Source organism: Salvelinus fontinalis, chromosome 19 (genome assembly GCF_029448725.1).
Source record: "Salvelinus fontinalis isolate EN_2023a chromosome 19, ASM2944872v1, whole genome shotgun sequence".
Classification (NCBI taxonomy): Eukaryota; Metazoa; Chordata; class Actinopteri; order Salmoniformes; family Salmonidae; genus Salvelinus; species Salvelinus fontinalis.
This window is the reverse complement of record NC_074683.1, coordinates 31,020,750-31,042,547: the sequence shown is the minus strand read 5'-3', so window position 1 is coordinate 31,042,547 and position 21,798 is coordinate 31,020,750. Positions and strand designations below refer to the sequence as shown.

General features: G+C 42.7%; 1 protein-coding gene across 3 annotated transcripts in view; it reads left to right on the top strand.

Moving 5' to 3' along the window:
* Window positions 1-3,679: 3,679 nt before the first annotated feature.
* Window positions 3,680-21,798, top strand: part of LOC129816599 (adenylate cyclase type 5-like) — a 137,022-nt gene continuing 118,903 nt past the window's right edge. For all 3 annotated transcript variants that reach the window (XM_055871281.1, XM_055871280.1, XM_055871282.1), the window contains exon 1: window positions 3,680-5,941. In XM_055871281.1, coding sequence (XP_055727256.1) covers window positions 4,991-5,941 — 951 coding nt within the window. In that variant the 5' untranslated portion in view covers window positions 3,680-4,990. The remainder of the gene's footprint in view (window positions 5,942-21,798) is intronic.

Sequence of the window (21,798 nt, the reverse complement as noted above, 5' to 3'; positions counted from 1 at the left end):
TTTGGACAATTAGTTCATTTTTTATTCATTAAAGGTTTGTGTTGAACTATGGTAGGGTGCCAGGACATGAACTGATCGACAGGAAGCTTGCGTAGACACGGGAGCCAATTGAATTACAGAGCTTGTAGTCATGCATTTCCAATTAGTTAAATCTAACAACAAACAGAGAGAGCTGGGAGTCAGTCAGGTGTTTCTGTGTGTGGTTCAGAGTTTCTTTCCATCTCCCTGGCTTAGAAGTTAACTTGAGAAATTATTTTGCATATGAGTACATTTGGATGTGAACAGTAACTGCACTGCACAAGCATTGACTGCTCAAAGAACCAGATTTTTGTTTCAGCTACTAAATTGTTGTAGAACCATTTTTAAGTCCACAAAATGTAGGTTGTCTTTCACAATTGTTCTACAACAATTTAGTAGCTGAAATGAAAATCTGGTTCTTTGAGCAGTCAATGCTCATGCAGTGCAGTTACTGTTCACATCCAAATGAATACCTGTTAGCCTACAAAAAAAGTGTCCAGGTTGTGTTTGAGTAGTGATCCCTGTCTGTGGGACTGCATCTCTGCATGCAGTTGTAGACATCGATCAGGAGTTACCTCACACGGGTATTGGCCTGATGTTCTTTGAGCTGCGTATATTTATGATACCCTGAATGATGCTGTGAAAGGCCTACTATTTGCAAGCCATTGTTCTCATAAATAATGTCTGTTTCCCTCCTTTTCTCCAAATGTCCCGTTGTCCTGGTAGTTGTTGAGTTCCTGTGTTTCTGTTCTTTGTTGACCTTAAATGTAGTCTACACCCCTATGAAAGAGTTGAGCTAGCAATGTGAACTGAAGGTGTCTTTAGTACATCAACAACCACCCAACATTCCAACTAACTTGATTTAACATTCCCTTGGTGTAGAGGAGGACATTTATTAAGTGTGGCCAGAACTGTTGGAAATGCTTGTGAGAGGAATGAGTGCCTATGCATATCCCAATTTTGGGATATGTAAATAATGTTATGAATATTGTATTAGAATATGTAACGTGCAAAAAACTATTGAAGGAAAATTGGAATTTGCCGTATACAAACCTAACATGATGCACAGGAATTACATTTACTCTTACAGGTGGCCAAACATTTTCTGAAAACCACGCCCCTTGTAGGCCACACCTCCTGAAAATTACCTATGGATTACATTTATAAAAATAAAAAAACAGCTGCTGGGTCAACCCAATTGATGGTTACTAAAAACTGATGGTAAAATTAACCCATGTTTGGGTAATCCAGACAACCAAACATTTTGGGTTATTCACACAACTCAACTGACTGGGACAAGATAACCCAGCACGTGTTCTGTCCAATATTTACCTGGCGCTGGGTAACCAAATAACCCAAATTGAGTTGTTTTTAACCCAGCATTTTTTAGAGTACATTTGCATGTACAAAAGTGATGATACTTTGGTACAATTTACAGTATGGAAAAAGCATGGCACAATGCTATTCCATCCACCGGTTCTACTGAGCTTTTTGATACAAACGTTTTGCATGGGGACCAGCAGACTTTGTATAAGTATGATTAGTTATATAACTATATATTTACAATAAACTCTTAACATGGGAAGTAAAACAGATTTCATGTTTTTTTTCTCAATTTTGAGGACTGTTTTGATGATCCACATCTGTGATCTGATTACTGTGTGTGTGTGTGTGTGTGTGTGTGTGTGTGTGTGAGAGAGAGAGAGCGATGAAGCAGTACTGATGTGGAACAAATGCATTTACCACTCACATGATGGCAGTAGTGTTCTATGCCAAAGCTATGTCGGATGTTACAGTTGTACCCTTTCCCCCTAGATAAATAACTATATTCAGACACTTTTTGCCAGTGCACGTGTGGACGACTGCTTTTGCAGGTTAACTTTATCCCATAAATCAGATTCCTGTTGTTCTATATTGACCACCACGCCCCTTATGTACATCAAAACTGAGGACCGAAACGCATGCTGATGCTGTACACAGGCCAGGGTCACTGCATTTCCAGTATGTCCAGGTACAGGCAAAGACATCAGTTTCCATTGGAAGAAATGGGGTGAGTCTCACGTTTCCACGAATGCCTATTGAATACAGGTTTAATCCTCACTGTGATTCCCACAGTAATATAACAGAATTAATGATCAAGATGTTGGTAGTTTTTTTAATGCTTGGGGCTCCCGAGTGGCACAGCGGTCTAAGGCAATGCATCTCAGTGCTAGAGGCATCACTAGAGACCCTGGTTCGATCCCGGGCTGTATCACAATCGGCCGTGATCGGGAGTCCCATAGGGTGATTGGCCCAGCGTCATCTGGGTTAGGGGAGGGTTTGGCCAGGGTAGGCCTTCATTGTAAATAAGAATTTGTTCTTAACTGACTTTCCTAGTTAAATAAAGGTTAAAAAAAAAGACAGATAGTAGGGCTGTCGGGAAGACACGGGTCACGTGCACTTCCCTACTCTGTGTGTTTGTGTTCATTTTATTCAGAGCCATTTGTTTCACTCACCAACAAAGGCAATGATACTGTATGCCATAATGACGGACTCTGATGTTGAAACATGCGATCAAGTTCCTTACCATTGTGTAGTTTCAGTGATCCTATTATGCTTGTTTCCAGAATGTCCTGTCCCTGGAAAGTGAAACATATACACTATCCGCCTTTCAAGAGGCTAATTAGGTTAAGAATTAGTAAGAAGTCATTGGACACACAGCCAGTGTCATTACAATTTACAATACAAATACCACATCTAAAATGAGCATGTTCTTAGGACGTGCTGCGTGCAACACGATATAGATAGTAGACACAGTAGCATATTGTCTCTCCTGGTTGTAATTCATGCAATCGGTTTATCAGGTGACCAAAGAAAAAAACACGGAATATATAAAATGGTGACTTGGTGTGGTTGGGATCTTAGCTTCCTGTTTTTTTTATGGCCATATAAGGAGTTATACATGTGACAGAGTCACAGAGAGCTCCTCTCAGCATTAAAAAAAAACCTTCTCCAAGCGGTCATATGACAAACATGCCGTTAAAATTGCGGAATTTAGATCGACATGTGGTTTCAAGAGGTTAATCATATGTAACCCTATGTTCATATCATTACTATCATGGACTACATTATGAGTTGAAATGATAACTGAGAGAGAACAAGTCTGGAAAGTTATTAGAATAAAGATTTCGCCCCACCATACTGCTCAACTTGTCTATATCTCACTAACTCAACAAATACCTTGGCCACTTGACTCAAGAATGACATTGACTTGCAAGGTACAGGGCTGTCAACTGAAATTTATAGCAGTCTCCTCCAGGCTTTGGTCTAGAGACCATAAAAGGAAAATGACCCTTGGTTTCCAGGGTGGCAGAAGTCACACCCAAAATCAATTAGGTCTGCTGCACAGGTCACAGCAAAAGACACAAGTGTCTTCTATTTGCTTATCAATATGACCCACCAAATAAGCTACATGGGGGTCCAGCAGCACTTCGGGGTTTAATTTGCTTTCGCTCGAGGTCCAGCTGTGATCACAGACCCGCCCATTTATCCAAACACGGGAGACCGCGCAGGAGTCGCGTCTCCAAGTGACACGGTCGAAAGCCAATGAAAAGCTTCAAAGTGAAAGTCATACTCTTGTCATACTCATATCCAATGGAAATGCGCAAAAGGCCGACTTTCGGAATCACATTTGGTTGAATGGCAACCCAACAACAACGAGCAGTAAACCGATGATGCCTGCCTGATTGATCGCCTACAACCACAATGCATGACTCCATATCATACCCTGCAGGGATTGCGCGCAGAATTTTTTAAAATTCCGGTCAATCGGTCTGAATACTTTACGTTCGACGTTGCAGGAATCCAAATAGGGGACGGAACTAGGACCAAATGCTGCGGTGTCGTTTTGTGATGTGTGCTGCATGAATCGCATGGATCAAAACTGGATTGAGTCTTCAGGGATTTAGCAGTTTGTCATACTATGCAGTCATAGGCTAATACCGATGAGAACCGTTTTTTGGATGTGGGTGTGTGGGCTTTTGGGTGTGTGGAATCGCGGAGTCTTCCTCTCCTCTGCTCGGCAATGAAAGCGCGCGAGGGTCGTACTGTGACGGTTTCGTAATTTACATTTCATTTGCATTTGAGTAATTTTGCAGATGCTCTTATCCAGAGCGATGTACAGTAGTGAGTGGATACATTTTCATATTAATTGTACGGATGTAACCATCCAAGCATCGACAAGGCTGCAATGAGATGCACAGGTGTACGACTTCTAGCACTGGATGAGACGCTCAACTAAAGTAGCCTAGACGTCAATATGGGAGTGTCCCCCACAACATCACATTTTTTATTTTCATATATTTTTTAAATAAAGTGTTTGAGCAACATATTTGCAACGTAATAGATGTTTGTATGGCCAACTATTGGAGTTGTGTAACGTTTTTATTCCATGGCCTATATAACAACATTCGGCAACATTTCTGCATACAGAGCTTCATGTTTGGATTATAATTAATTAAAACGAACTTCTCCTGGAAATATATTATCCACCAGAGTTGCGTTTGTTGTTATCGTATATCTCCCAGGTGACTTTTCTTCCTATTTCATTGATTTTAATAGATTTTCAGAGCATTTTACCATCTGCTGCCAAATGTATCCCAAGTCATGAATAGGCCTATGCATCACATTTTCAAAAGTATCCTGGACACACATTTGTTCTACCATAGTGGACTTTTAACTGGACACATTTAATTTACTTTAACCTCCTCTGATTGTTACCTTACCTCTAGAATTAACTCGTCACTGATTTACCAGGCGTTTCATAGACCTGCCGCTGAAGAAAACATTGTAACAATGTAACAAAATTGTAATAAGAACAATAGCCTAATTCTTGAAAAGGTTAGGGTCGAGTTGGCTTTCATAAGAAACTTTGAGCAGGCACGTGTGTGGTCCTGTGCGTTGCTTTTTCTATTATTTTTATCTGAGAAATACCATGTCCCGATCTAACAGTGTTAGCCCGCCCGGAATCGGTGCGCCTGGGCTGAGGGGAGGGACTGAACTGAGATCAGCTTGGGGCGAGTCTGAGTCTATTGCCAACGGATGCCCATACTCGGCTAGATCTCCGAGCAAAAAGCTCGCCCGTTCGAACAGCAGATGGACTGAAGGAGATGATGATCCCGACCGACAGCCCAGACCAGGACGAGCCACGACAATGGTTAGCAGGGTCAGTTTTAGGTCTAGATCTGCGTGGCAAGAGCATGGCACTGGAGAGGAGAGCCGAAACAACAACCGATCGTCCCCTAAACACGCAGATGGAGCCGGGGAAGTGAGACCCAAGTCTGTGGAGTTGGGCTTGGAGGACCGTAGAGTGAAGGGCACCAAACCCGAGGAGGAGGAACTCATGTCTGAAGTTCACTTTTCCATGGTCGCGTGCTGCAGCAGCGCGATGCAGATTTTCAGATCCAAGAAATTCCAATCGGAGAAGTTGGAGAGGCTTTACCAGCGTTACTTTTTCCGGCTCAACCAGAGCAGTTTGACCATGCTCATGGCCGTTTTGGTGCTCCTGTGCGCGGTTATGCTGACATTCCATTGCGCGGGGGGAGGATGCCGGATAGCTTACGTTGTGGTCTTTTCTTTGGCCATCTTACTTATCCTCATCTTGATGGTGGTGTGCAATCGGAACGGGTTTCATCAGGACCACATGTGGATAGTCTGCTATGTGGTCATTCTAGTCGTGCTGGTATTACAAGTGATTGGGGTCCTCCTCGTACATCCGCAAAGTGCCTCTGAGGGAATTTGGTGGACAGTGTTTTTTATCCATGTCATTTACACGCTGCTCCCGGTTCGGATGCGGGCTGCCGTTATCACTGGAGTTATACTGTCTGCCATCCATGTGGTCGGGTCTTGGAAGTTAAACGAAAAGGATGCCTTTGTATGGAAGCAGGTAAGTCCTGTTTTATAAACTTCTTATTAGGCGACGCATTTATTACTCATGAATAAATTGATACATGTGAACGTAACTTTACGCATGGAATAGTCTACCAAATATTTTTAGTTTAAAGATGGATTTTGGGGGGTGCCTTCCACCAAGTGGCAATGTTATTATGACAGGTTGGAGCATAATTGCTGAGTCAAAGGCCTATTTTATTGCAAATAATTCAATTTCTCATAATTGACCGAATACCCATTAGGAAATACAGGAATGCAATGTCTCTCATTATTGCTAGAACGAATGTTTCCCACATTCACCGCTTTTCACTGGTTAATAGACAGTGATATATAATGATGCTGCATTTGTCTTGAGGTGCTGCTGATGCTTGTTGCTACGGAAACGGTCTCGATTGACCATTGCTCAGTTCCCTAGTTGTTATCATGGAGAAGACCATTAGCAAAAGCATCCATTTAATTTTAGATAGCGAAAAAAACACGTATACGAAGCCAATCAGAGCGCACTGGGTAAAACGGAAGTTTTAAGAATGTAGGGGGAAAAATAACAGTTCTGGAAGAAGTTCTAGAATTATGAGGCAGAATGGAGATGCTAGTGCTGCCACAGATGAGCATCCTCCTGAAGTTACAGTGTTTACTGTTTAGGGTTTGTAGACTTCAGAAGAATTGGGATGGAACATGGGGTGATTTTGTTATTGAGATTTTGCGAAGGATAGGCCTGTAGAGAAACAACAGTTATATGCTGTTTTGGTTTCATTGTGTTGTATTATGTTCCTAATAAAATGTTGAGGCCCACGGCTCTATTTTATTCATTTTAAAAACTTTGACCATCAGAGCTCAGAGCTCTTGATTTGTAAAACTCCATGCATGTCATCTCTCATTCCCCTCTTATTATTCGGCTTACTATTGATAATTTGGCGTTTTGATGGTATATTAAATCATTTTTATTTGTTATTTTACCTTATTTAACTAGGCAAGTCAGTTAAGAACAAATTGTTATTTACAATGATGGCCAAACCCTAACCCGGATGACACTGGGCCAATTGTGCGCCGCCCTATTGAACTCCCAATCACGGCCGATTGTGATACAGCCTGCAATCAAACCAGGGTCTGTAGTGACGCCTTTGGCACTGAAATGCAGTGCCTTAGACCGCTGTGCCACTTGGGGGCCCTTTGTATGGCCCTTTGTATCATTGCGTCTGTCCTATTGAAATGTGAATTGCTTTACAGTAAACTAGGCCTTTATAGGTTGTGTCTGAGGGAGGGGAAATGTTTGGTTCGGCCACTTAAATTACTTAGGATGTTTGTAAGAGATAAGACATTTTTAGTATCAAGTTCTATGTCAGAAGGAACTTGTGTTTGCGAGCCTCACCAGATCATGTCTATGTGCTCTGTAGAATATTCCAAAAACAATTCAGGAGACTAAGCGTGCATCCCAAAAGGCAGTATCCCCTATATAGTGCACCACATTTAACCTGGACATATAGGACTCTGGTTAAAAGTAGTGCACTAGGGAATAGGATGCGTTTTGGGTCTTTGGGGGTCTCTCTCTCTCTTACACTCTCTCTCTCTCTTACACTCTCTCTCTCTATTACACTCTCTCTCTCTCTACTACATATAAAGATGTGCTCTTCCAAAGAACTGCTGTTTTACAGACCTGGGGAATGGAAAGAGTTCATCAGTCCCCTATTGAAATTTAAGGGCTTGTAAATTCATTATTGAGCAAGTGAAAAAAATTACTCAAACTTAAAATCAAGACTCCACACAATACCATCTCTTTCCCATAGGCTACAATGGGTCAGTTGTGTGATGTGTTCCAATACAGCATTCTAGATCAGTCTAATCCACTTTCTTTGTCTTTTGATTATATCAGTCAGAGAGTTTGTGATACAGACATGTAACCCTTATATCTAAGTGTGGGAACAGACTGCTGTATTTGTTTCTCTTTCCTCACGATCCTGTTGTTTTTACTATATCAGAACTCCCCCTGTTTATATAGGTCCCAGCAGCTCTCCACTGTTGAGCTGTATGTTTATGTAAGCTCCCCAGATGATGCTTGTATCAGGAGTGGTCACATGAATTAGCTCAAGGCACAAAATAACCATGCTGGCTGAGTCTTGGCTTGAGATGGTGGCTTTGTATTTTGTGTATGTGCACTGTACTCCAGATATCTGCAGGGATGACCCGCTTCTTCCTTAACAGTGAGGTACCTTGAACTGTCTAAAAGTTGACAATACCAGAAAAACATTTATAAACCTGGTAGTTTAGATACTGGATGCCTATTGGCTAAAATCACCATGAAAATTACTTTTAGCCTTTTCACCTTGATAAAATGGCTACATCGACAATAGCTTGACATGCTTCAATATAGTGTTGACCTTCTCTTCTATCCATCTATGAAGGGTTAATTCCTGGTTTGACAGGAGTTTCTATATTTTAAGGAAGGAGGAGACTGCCCTGCTCCTCCCAAGCCCTAGGGAGTTTACACCTGCAGTACCTTCCATATCACCTGGCTTGTCTCTGGCAGACAGTGCCACTGTCCCTGCCTCGCCTGGCTGGAGAGGGGCCTTCAGAGGGGGGACGTCCAGTCAGGTGACACACAGCACAGAATGAACCAGCCAGGGCTGTGTGGCAGTTAGCCAGCTCACTCCTCTTCTTCTCTGCTCCCTTCGTTTTAAGTCAATGTGGATGGAGAAAAATGTGGTTCTAGTGCTAATCAGATAAATTGACATGCTGTTCCAAAATGAACGAATGGCTAGAGTCAACGCAATCGCGCATTATAGGACACATTTTTAGCACTATTTTCAAAATTTCAAGTACTATAAAACATTCATTTTTCACATTCTATCTAGTACGCTAGTATGGGTATTCGGACAGGGATCTTATGCTACACAAATATAAGAAATATACATTTTTTTATACTAATCCAATCTGTATGTGGTTGGATATATAGCAACTGTTAGTGAGATAGTTGTTCCAGTTTACATGGTGTAGGTAGTCTTCATGTGCTGGATTTCCTCCCCTACTCTGTCAGGCATTCTAAATGCAAGTTTTGAGAGACGTAAAAGCTCTGGTCATCTTCCATTTCGTTGGCTTCGAAAAGAGATTGAATATCACACTGCAAACCACCATAATGTGACACATTAAGAAATATTCAAATAAATCTTTACACCTTTATAACTCAAAGGAAGTCAATTGAAAGGTAAGTGTACTCTGCTGTAGTTGATTGTTCATTCAAAACAACACAGAAAAGTGTAAAATGTTCAGGTAGTTAATTAAAAACAACAAATATATAATTTTAATTACCTCCAAAATATCAACACCATGACCAGAGTTGTTTTAACACAAAATGGGGGTCAAATAGTGTTGCATTTGACTCCATGGTAGTTGAATTCATTCTGCCGATTTGACTGTGTAGGTGAGCGGGCTCAAGCCTCTCCTGGCTCCCCTCCAGCTGTAACCAGGTTTGTAGCCACTGTAATTGAATTCCCCTGTGCCGTAACGTGAATCTCCCCCGACAGATCTGCTATTAATTTGCCTCTGAGATTCAACCCCCATGGAACCATTTAACCACCTCCTGAGTACTGGAGTATGTGCACTCTAGAACGAGCCCTCGCTGAAAGTGGTCCGGGGACTGAGGCTCTGAATCACCTAGCGCTAGACCGTTGAAAGGCACTTAAATATTTTGGCACACATACTGTACACAATCCATGTCTCAAGTTTCTCAAGGCTTACATTTTTTTGACCTGTCTCCTCCCCTTCATCTACATTGATAAAATTGGATTTAAGAAGTGACATCAATCAGGAATCATAGCTTTCAGCTGGATTCACCTGGTCAGTCCATGTCATGGAAAGAACAGGTGTTCTTAATGGTTTGTACTCTCAGTGTATACTATACAGTATACTTAAGCAATCTGGCAGCCCCAATCTCCCTCTTGTGTCTGTCCATGTCCAGGTGTATTCTATCAGAACAGTTTGGTTTTTGGTTGATTCCTGTGACCACATGTACAATGAGGTGTGTACAAGTAAAAAGGGAAGTCACATTTTGTGGAAAAGTCAAAAGGGGTTAGGGTCAAAAGGGGTTAGGGTTAAAAATGGTTAGGGTCAAAAGGGGTTAGGGTCAAAAGGGGTTAGGGTTAAAAATGGTTAGGGTCAAAAGGGGTTAGGGTCAAAAGGGGTTAGGGTCAAAAAGGGTTAGGGTCAAAAGTTAGCCCAGTAGATAGGTGTATTTCCCATGCGTTTGGAGTTGATCTTGAGGACCAAACGTCATCATCCCCATCACCTCTCAGAGGTTAGGGTCAAAAGGGGTTAGGGTTAGGGTCAAAAGGGGTTAGGGTTAAAAATGGTTAGGGTCAAAAGGGGTTAGGGTCAAAAGGGGTTAGGGTTAAAAATGGTTAGGGTCAAAAGGGGTTAGGGTCAAAAGGGGTTAGGGTCAAAAAGGGTTAGGGTCAAAAGTTAGCCCAGTAGATATGTGTATTTCCCATGCGTTTGGAGTTGATCTTGAGGACCAAACGTCATCATCCCCATCACCTCTCAGAAACCACTTTGGCTGTGACCCCCCCCCCCCCCCCCCCCCCCCCCCCCGTAGATCCTGCATGCACACTGCTTCCAGTATCTTAGCAACATAAGCCCTTTATCACAACACAACACCATCCAGAACCTCTTAGAGAGATCTTCCCTGCAAGAAGACCTCTGTCTTTTCATCTCTTCACCCTCCCTCCCGCCGCTGAGTGTACACTGGCATACCAAATGGAACCCTATTCCTTATTTAGTGCACTTTTGTGAACTTCATAGCTAATAGCGTGCCATTTGGGACAAAGCCTACAGATGTAGGCTCAAATTGGAGATAATTGGGAAACAGCTGGCCTCAGTGTTATTTGATTTACTTTACCCTAACCTAACCTCCCCTCCTACCTCCTTCTTTTATCTTCCAGTATCATGTTAGTGGTTATTACAGAGGTTTTAGGTGTAGAACGTTGATCCAGTCAATATCACATGCAACAGGATCTCTTATGATCTCTTAGCTACCCCTTTGCCATTGCATTTCTATTCCTCTACTCTTCAGAATTCTCTCTGGCCAAAGACACAAAGCAGAGGCTGTAGCTCTGTCCAAATTTTGCCCTCTGGTTTACACGTTATTGATCACTTTATTTACCCCCTTTATTGACGTTCCACTGTGAACAACATGGACTTGATTAAGCCTAATCATTACAGAGGGAGGCACCATGGCCCAGTCCACACCTGCTAGATAAAAACAATTCATAAATACAAGAAAGAGAGGATAATAACAACAGAAAGAGACCCAGGTATACTGCTTTGAGGAACTTGGACAGGGAGACCTTTTTGTGATAATCACAGCAGCTGAGCAGCACCTCTCCTCCCTCTATCCCATCCCTCCTTCCCTACCCTACCCCGCCAGTCCCTCCCTCCTCTCCTCCCTCCATCCCATCCCATCTCGCCCTGCTAGTGCTGAGTGAATAGTGATTTTTGAGGTCGGTTTGGTTTCGGTTCGATTATTAAAAAATAATCACAGTTTTCTATTTCGGTTTTGATTATTTTTTGAAACATTCACAGCACTTTGCATTATGTGGGTTGAACGCTGTAATAACACAGAATTAAACAATTAATACAAGTCCCATGATGGTAGTGACTGCCCATTACTGCTTATTTCTTACAGTATTAACCATCATTTACTTTAATCAAATATGTCAGTTGTTGTGTGTATTACATTTGTTTTATTTGATGACTTTATTATTTCATTCCAAGTCATCATCTCATCTCTATAGAGCTGCTGCCTATTCTGTCTGACAAAATCACTATTTTAGTTCTTCAAAGTAAATAAGGCATACTTTTATGACTGCTGAATACCAACTATCAATCACTTAGATCATGTATTTTCAGGTAGAGATACCTCACAAAGCAAATGCTCTTGATCCCTCTCGATCGCGCAATGGATTATGGTCATTGTAGTTCATTACTACGTGTAGTGGTGATTGCCTATGAAAAGCCACTGGCACAGGAGAGCCGTCCACAATGCGTTAACAAGAATCAGCTTTCCTAACGTTACTCTTTTCGGGTGAAGTTCCCAGTTATTGCGCATATAAAATATAAATAGCGCCAATGCACATATTCCTATACAAAAGGTGAAGGAAGATGGATTCTATAAGCTGTGATAAGGTAAGAACTGTATGCCCTCTCCTCTCATCTGTGCTAACCCTTCCTGGTCATCTGTGCTAACCCTTCCTGGTCATCTGTGCTAACCCTTCCTGGTCATCTGTGCTAACCCTTCCTGGTCACCTGTGCTAACCCTTCCTGGTCATCTGTGCTAACCCTTCCTGGCCATCTGTGCTAACCCTTCCTGGTCATCTGTGCTAACCCTTCCTGGTCACCTGTGATAACCCTTCCTGGTCATCTGTGCTAACCCTTCCTGGTCACCTGTGCTAAACCTCGCTGGTCATCTGTGCTAACCCTCGCTGGTCATCTGTGCTAACCCTTCCTGGTCATCTGTGTTAACCCTTCCTGGTCACCTGTGCTAAACCTCGCTGGTCATCTGTGCTAACCCTTGCTGGTCATCTGTGCTAACTCTTCCTGGTCATCTGTGCTAAACCTCGCTGGTCATCTGTGCTAACCCTTCCTGGTCATCTGTGCTAACCCTTCCTGGTCATCTGTGCTAACCCTTCCTGGTCATCTGTGCTAACCCTTCCTGGTCACCTGTGCTAACCCTTCCTGGTCATCTGTGCTAACCCTTCCTGGTCATCTGTGCTAACCCTTGCTGGTCATCTGTGCTAACCCTTCTTGGTCATCTGTGCTAACCCTTCCTGGTCATCTGTGCTAACCCTTCCTGGTCATCTGTGCCAACCCTTCCTGGTCATCTGTGCCAACCCTTCCTGGTCATCTGTGCTAACCCTTGCTGGTCACCTGTGCTACCTATATACATGTGACCAGTGACCCATGACCCCAGCATATAGTGCCCTCTACTGTACAAAACAAGTTAAAATAACTCTTGATGGGCTTGATCTAATTTATCTATAGAGAAATGCACAATGTGGGCATTGAGCTCACAAAAAGAAAGAAAGAAATGGAATCAAAATATTTGATCCACATTGGTCAATTAGTTGTTTAAAAAATGAGAAATAACCGACATTTCGGTTAATCGCTCAGCACTTTCCTCCCTCCCTTCATTCCTCCCTTTATCCCTCCCCCACCAGTCCCTTCTTATTGCATCCACCTCACTGCTTTCCTTTCTCACCCGAGTCACTTCGTGTCTCTCTCTCCTCTCCCACACAAACCTCCTCCTCATCAACCTCTCGGTTGCTCTGTTGTTAGTCAGGAGAGTGAATAGTGCCATAGAAATGGAATCCTTCCGTATGGAATTCTATAGGGAATCTATTTCTATGAACAGTGCTCTGTCCATGGCCTGTGCCCCAGCCCTTGTCTAAGTGGAAATGGCTTCGGTTGGCTATTTCAGTGTAAACGTTATCAGCACAACTCCCCTTTTTAAACAGCTTGATGTCAATCCGTGTCAAAGCCTGGTGTGATTTTTATGGCCCCAACACTCAACTGGCGGACCGTGGGTCCCTGACTAAAAAATGTATAAATACTGTATATGAAGAGTTTATTTCCAAAATGCTATATCCATGTTCTTTCACCAGAAATGATTGCTTATGAGTACCTTCACTGGCGTACGGGACACCCCCTGGGGGGAGGGGGGGGGGGGGGGGGTACTGTCACGCCTGCTCCCGCTCCTCCTCCCTGGTGCTCGAGGCTGCCAGGCTACACGCAGCTGCGCTCATTGGACTCACCTGGACTCCTTCACTTTGTTGATTACCCCCTGTATATCTGTCTGTTCTTTGGTTGTGTTCCCTCATACTCTTTTGTTCCAGACAGCATCAAATACATGGGCTACACATACTGAGACAGAGGGGCGCTGTTTCCCTCCCTCGGATGATTTCTCCGGTGCGATTCAGCCACTTGCGAATTGATGGAAAAAAGTGCTAAACAAATCGAAAGATATTTTAGATGTTAGATTCTTCAAAGTAGCCAACCTTTGCCTTGATGACAGGTTTGCACACGCTTGCCATTCTCTCAACCAGCTTCATGAGGTAGTCACCTGGAATGCTTTTCTAACAGTCTTGACGGCGTTCCCACATATGCTGAGCACTTGTTGGCTGCTTTTCCTTCACTCTGCGGTCCAACTCATCCCAAACCATATCAATTGGGTTGAGGTCGGGTGATTGTGGAGGCCAGGTCATCTGATGCAGCACTCCATCACTCTCCTTCTGGTCAAATATCCCTTACACAGCCTGTTTTGGGTCATTGTCCTGTTGAAAAACAAATGATAGTCCCACTAAGCACAAACCAGATGGGATGGCGTATCGCTGCAGAATGCTTTGGTAGCCATGCTGGTTAAGTGTGCCTTGAATTCTTAATAAATCACAGACAATGTCATCTGCAAATCACAGCCATACTATCACATCTCCTCTTCCATGCTTCATGGTGGGAGCCACACATACGGAGATCATCCGTTCACCTACTCTGCGTCTCACAAAGACACGGCGGTTGGAACCAAAAATCTCACATTTAGACTCATCAGACTAAAGGACATATTTCCACCGGTCTAATGTCTATTGCTCGTGTTTCTTGGCACAAGTAAGTCTCTTCTTATTGGTGTCATTTAGTATTGGTTTCTTTGCAGCAATTCAACCATGAAGGCCTGATTCACGCAGTCTCCTCTGAACAATTGATGTTGAGATGAGTCTGTTGCTTGAACTCTGTAAAGCATTTATTTAGGCTGCAATCTGAGGTGCAGTTAATTGCCGATTTCTGAGGCTGGTAACTCTAATGAATTTATCCTCTGCAGCAAAGGTAACTATGGGACTTCCTTTCTCGTGGTGGTCCTCATGAGAGCCAGTTTCATCATTGCGCCTGATGGTTTTTGCAACTGCACTTGAATAAACTTTCAAAGTTCTTGACATTTTCCGGGTTGACTGACCTTCATGTCTTAAAGTAATGATGAACTGTTGTTTCTATTTGCTTGTTTGAGCTGTTCTTGCCATAAATGGAATTGGTCTTTTACCAAATAGGGCTTTCTTCTGTATACTACCCCTACCATGTCACAACACAACTGATTGGCTCAAACGCATTAAGAAGGAAAGAAATTAACAAGGCACACACTTGGCTACTTTGAAGAAACTCACATTTAAAACATATTTAGATTTGTTTAACACTTTTTTGGTTACTACATGATTCCAAATATGTTATTTCATAGTTTTTAAATATTATTCTTCACTATTCTACAAAACCCTGGACTGGTACTGTACATATAGACATGTAGAAAATGTGTAAAATTCAAGGAAATTTGCTTTAAAACCGCAACATTTTCTCTCCGCCAACAAGAGGGGTGTGAACAGTTTTAACATTTAGACGTAGCACGGGTTGGGAGGTGGGGATTTGATACTACGCCGATAAATGAGAATATCCATCCGGACCTTTGTCATTTAGGACATTTGTGTGACCTGACCTTCATAAATAACACTTAAGTTCCCCTGCTCTATGTTATTGGGGGAATGGGAGATAAACATACAAAAGCAAAGTTCAAAAGTTCAAGATTAGAACTCAAATGGTCGGTGTACCAAACACAGATTAGAGCATTTTATTTTTAGACTTAATCTGTGTCCAGCAAACCAGCTCCGATTGTATAAAATAGTATTATGAAATCAAATCAAATTGTATTTGTCGTGTCCACATATTTTCCGTATTATATTGCGGGTGTAGCGAAATGCTTATTTTCCTAGCTCCAACAGTGCAGTAATACCTAACAATACAAAACAATACAGGCAAATCCACCAAATAAAAATAAAGGAATTAAGAAATATACAAATATTAGAACGAGCAATGTCAGAGTCCGGAATATAAATATACACAGAGTGCACAAAACATTATGAACACCTGCTCTTTCCATGACATAGACTGACCAGGCTGATCCAGGTGAAAGCTATGATCCCTTATTGATGTCACTTAAATCCACTTCAATCAGTGTAGATGAAGGGGAGGAGACAGGTTAAAGAAGGATTTTTAAGCCATGAGACAATTGAGACATGGATTGTGTGTGTGTGCCATTCAAAGGGTGAATGGGCAAGATAAAAGATTGAAGTGCCTTTGAACAGGGTATGGTAGTAGGTGCCAGGCGTACCGGTTTTTGTCAAGAACTGCAATGCTGCTTGGTTTTTTAGTTTCCCATTTGTATCACCACTTAAAGGACATCCAGCCAACTTGACACAACTGTTCGGAAGCATTGGAGTCAAAATGGGGAGCATCCCTGTGGAATGATTTTGACACCATGAAGAGTCCATGCCCTGACGAATTGAGGCAGTTCTGAGGGCAAAGGGTAGTCAGCTAGTATCAGTGACTAAAGTTCAGGGCAGGGTACTGGGCGGAGGCTGGCTGGTGGTGACTATGTAACAGTCTTGTAGCCTGGAAATCCCAGCTTTGATGCACCTGTACTGTCTCCGCCTTCTAGGTGGTAGTGGGGTAAACAGGCTGTGGCTTGGGTGGCTGAGGTTCTTGATTATCTTCTTGGCCTTCCTGTCACACCGAGGGATGCTGTTGATGTACTGGAGGGCAGGAAGTGTGCCCCCGGTGATTCTTTGGGCTGACCGCACCACCCTCTGGAGGGCCCTGCGGTTGCGGACAGTGCAGTTTCCGTACCAGGCGGTGATACAGCCAGACAGGATGCTCTTAATGGTGCATTTGTAGAAGTTTGTGAGGGTTTTCGGGGCCAAGACAAATTTCTTCAGCCTCCTGAAGATTCAGAGGTAATGTTACGCCTTCTTCACCACACTGTCTGTGTGGACGGACTATTTCAGGTTGTCAGTCATGTGCACGCCGACGATCTTGGAAGCTTTTGACAATCTCCAATGCGGCCCCATCCATGTGGATGTCTCCTGAAGTCCATGAATATCTCCTTCGTTTTGTTGATGTTGAGGTTATTTTCCTGCCACCTCTCTGCCAGGGCTCCCACCTCCCTGTAGGCTGTCTCGTCATTGTTGGTAATCAGGCCTACCACTGTTGTGTCATCTGCAAACTTGATGATTGGGCTGGAGACCTGCGTGGCCATGCAGTCATGGGTGAATAGGGAGTACAGGAGAGGGCTGAGCCTGTACCCTTGTGAGGTACCCGTGTTGAGGATCAGCATAGCGGAGGTGTTGTTGCCTAACTTCACCCCCAGGACCCAGTTGAACGGGGCGGGGTTCAGACCCAGGGCCCTGAGCTTAGTGATGAGCTTGGAGGGCACTATGGTGTTGAAGACTGAGCTGTAGTCAATGAACAGCATGATGACGCAATCGATGGCGATTGTGTCATCTGTGCATCTGTTGGGGCGGTATGCAAATTGTTGTGGGTCTAGAGTATTGGGTAAAGTGAAGGTGATATGATACTTAACTAGCCTCTCAAAGCACTTCATGATGACAGAAGTGAGTGCTACGGGGCAATAGTAATTTAGTTAAGTTACCTTCGCTTTTTTAGGTACAGGAACAATGGTGAACATCTTGAAGCAGACTGGGATAGGGAGAGAATGAATATGTCCGTAAACACTCCAGCCAGCTGGTCTGCACATGGTCTGAGAACGCGTCTCGGGATGCTGTCTGGGCCGGCAGCCTTGCAAAGGTTAACATGCTTAAATGTCTTACTCACGCCGGCCATGGAGAACGAGAGCTCACAGTCGCTATGTTTTCCGCAAGGCATTGGTGTCCGCAACATGGCTGCTTTCCCCTTTATAATCCATGATTGTCTTGAGTCCCAGCCACATACGTCTTGTTTCTGAGTCATATCAGAAGTCTCAGCTAGGTAGAACATTTAGCAAAGGACATTTTCCATTAAAAAAATCACAGTGTAGTATTGTATTATTCTTAGCTCATATGAAATGATTGCATTTGACAGATACCTAATTGTAGCTTGTATTGGACAGTGGTTTCTTCACGATTGTTGACTTGCTCTTTTCTGAAAAAAATAGTACACTTTCTCCATATTTGTAATTGGCTGTAATTTACAAAAGACACGGGCTCCTGGACCATTAAACCTGTTGGAAATGTTCCACTCTTATGAGCCTTTTTGTGTGGATTTCTGGATTACCTCTTGGCTACACCACTTAATTAAATTTTTCTGCCGTTGGTTAAGGCCAGTTGGCATGTTTTACCATGCAGTGCTATCAGCATTTTAGGTATGTGTGTGGGTGTGTATGATAAGCACAATATAATAAGCACAACGGATAAGTAACGTCATGCTTGGGTTATTCCTGCTCCTTGATGCACGAGGAATCTCTTTTCCCCACATTCTAGAACGGTTGATTGAACGTTCTTTCTCTTTAGACTAAATAGAGTGCTCACTTTCCCGAGTGCTCACTTTACACAGTGCTCACTTTACACAGTGCTCACTTTACACAGTGCTCACTTTACACAGTGCTCACTTTACACAGTGCTCACTTTACACAGTGCTCACTTTACACAGTGCTCACTTTACACAGTGCTCACTTTACACAGTGCTCACTTAGAAGCAATCTGTATTTAAATGTTTTTAATTACTGCAATAAGCTTTTAGGATGCAACACAAGTTAGGGAAAGTGTGGATGTGTATGTCTGCAAAGCAACAGTTATATCATATGCATAGAGAATGTGCAACATCTTTTGAGAAACATATTGAGAGAGATATTCATATTCCTCCTCCCTCTTCTCATTGTGGTTTTCGGGGCATTAATTGGCATGAGGGATGCTACGCTGTGTGCTAAATTAGGGATAGCCTCCGAGCAACACTGACAAATGAAGCTTGTGGCTGGAAACTGGCCAGAGCTTCTCTCTTTGTCTCTGATGATCTGGCAGTTAGCATGGAAGATAACAAACGCTTCATCGATTTTTGGTTTCACTGTAGATTTCTTTGTTCTTCAATGGCTTTTTTTCTCTCCTGAAACTCGAATCGATTAGTCAAACTGTCTGTTAGGTTGAGATCCCAATAAGAACCATATTCATTCTCATTTCTACCAGAGCTCTCATCCTTGGGTAACATATGCTTTAGTGTCACCAATAGGAGTGAGGGAGTAATGAGGAAGGAGACTCCAGAGAGACAAGGGCATCATCCATGTTGTCGTCAATGGAACTGATTCACCTGTGTCATATCATGTGTTGATTCAATTCAACACAGTACAGTACTGGGTAATAATATATGGGTTGTCATGTAACCCCAACACCCCAGGTATTGTTGGCTGGAAACAACTGTATTGCTCCATCGCTTCACACTGTATTGTACCACAGAGCCATAGAATGTATAGAAAACACATTTGGCCCAGCCTTGACCTCTGTGTAACCCTTAGTGTTTGCCCCTGACGTGATTGTCCATTCACACTGTGTTGACATTGAAGCTGAATCGTGGTTTCGAAAATAGCATGTGTTAGGCTGAGCTCCTCTCCTCTCCACTCTCCAGGAAAATAAACGTGTTATCCCTTATATGGTACCTGCCAGGCAAATGAACCATCCTCTGCCCTGTCTGATATTCCAATTCATTTCTAGCCATTCTGAGTGAGTTTGTCTACTTGAGTTTGTCTTGCCTCTATACAAAGCTGTAGCCTATCTCTGGTGCTCGACACAAACACGAAGGAAATTGATCTATGTGAAATACTTACAGCCAAATCAAATGTTATCCATAATTTTTTCTACAAGCTTATGTTCACTACAAGCAGAAGCGTTAACGTCCCGCTTAGCTTAGCTGACTGTGTTTCTTAGTATTTACAGGGTGTTCTGCAAATAATAATCATAGTGAAGAACTTCTTCATTGCCATGTCCATCAAATACCTAAACCGCAATAAGTAAGCTGAGCTGTGTTAGTACGCCACCGACAGGATGTAAGGGAAATGTGCAATATGTATTTCTTATTTAACTAGGCAAGTCAGTTAGGAACAAATTCTTATTTCCAATGACGGCCCACTGGGGAACAGTGTTCCCTTGTTCAGGGGCAGAATGACAGATTTTTACCTCGTCAGCTTAGGGATTCGATCCAGCAACCTTTCGGTTACTGGCCCAACACTCTAACCACTAGGTTACCTGCCACCCCATTATGTATGTCAGGGGTAACATGCAATGTATTATGTTGAGTGTGTAATGTACAGTGTCTATTTTGTATACAGCAGTACTGTGTGTCTAAGACAATTTTCCACTTGAGAACATTAAAGTCCGTCCTATCCTGTACTTTCCTAGTATGACTCGGTTATTGCAAGAGTAAACTCTGGAGAACCTGGCATACTCCAATTGGGTTGTTTGGCTCTGTCATCTCGATTTGTACTGATCTTAAAAGATGCCATAAAAACACCCCCACAGAAACCACCTTCTCCCACAGAACAGATGTAGGTTGTTAGGCTGCGTTTACACAGGCAGCCCAATTCTGATCTTTTTTTCACTCATTTGTCTTTTGACCAATCAGATAAGCTCTGAAAATGGAAAGATGTGAAAAGATCTGATGTGATTGGTAAAACGATCAATTAGTGGAAATATATCAGAATTAGGCTGTCTGTGTAAACGCAGCCTAACAATCAGCATCTGTTCTGTGGGCAAAACTTTTTCTGTGGAGTTGTTTTCATAGCATTTTTTAAGATTAGTACAAGAACAGATGCAGATGTTAGTAATCGACTTTGGTGCAAGACAAGTGACTCCCTAACAAATGTTGAATCTGATACGAGTCAGATTGACCAAATTACCATTTGAGACGTGTGATTGTATGCATTTTCCTCGTTGAGCAGACCTTGGGAGTGAGGACGCTGCTTGAAACCGAAACCTCTTGGTGCTCAATTACCTTTTTTGACATTTTATCTGAGACATCAGATTTATCATCCAGTCAGTGGACTGTCTTGTGTTCTGTTCCGTCACGGTCGCTGAGAGAGAGAGCACAATGCAGAACAAAGAGGGAGAGAGAGAGGGAGAGAGTTAGAGCAACAATATGTAAGAGAGAGGAGAGAGAGAGACATAGTGTAAGAGATAGGGAGAGATAGAGAGACATAGTGTAAGAGAGAGCGAGAAAGAGAGCGAGAGAGAGACAGTGTAAGAGAGAGTGAGAGTGAGAGAGAGAGAGAGGCAGTGTATGAGAGACAGAGACAGATCGTTTTCATCTCAAAGTCTGTGATAAAAAGTAATCTGGGCTTCTGATACTCATTGCCTTGAATTTAGATCTCTCTCTCGATTAATAATAATATAGTGAAATGTAAAAAAAAAAAAATCTGGAGTGCTGCTCTGTGCTCACTGTGTCTCTTTTAGGGGTGTGAAAGTTCACCAAACCCACAGTTCGGTAAGTATTGCAGTTTTGGTGTCACGGTTTGGTTTTGTTACTGCAGGAAAATGTAATTCCATTCACAATGTTCATCATTCACAATGTTCCTCGCATTTTGTGTTGTGATCTAATTGTTATGTTGGGCCTCTGAAGTTTCCACTGATGCTCCGTTTGTAACCATGTAGGAGGTGGGAATTTACCAGTTGGGAAGTCACAAATACCAGTTGGATGCATTTATGTGATTTGAACTCGTTGAGAAATGCTGATTGGCAAATTATACAGTTCAAAAACGACATTAATAGATTTGTATAAATAATATTTTGTTGTTGCATTTAACTGCTGTTATAGAGGCCAGTTCCTTATTAGGTGACGTTAGAGGTCACCATGTGGAAGAAGTGGGTGCTTAGGATGATAGACGAGTGTTCCACTAGTAATTACCAGTTTGAGGGCCGTTCAAGTGGATTTTTTCCTGTCGAATGTGATAAATTCCTACTTCCCACTTGGTTACGAACGCAGCATTACACTGCCTCCTTCAGTGTCAGATGCTCACTT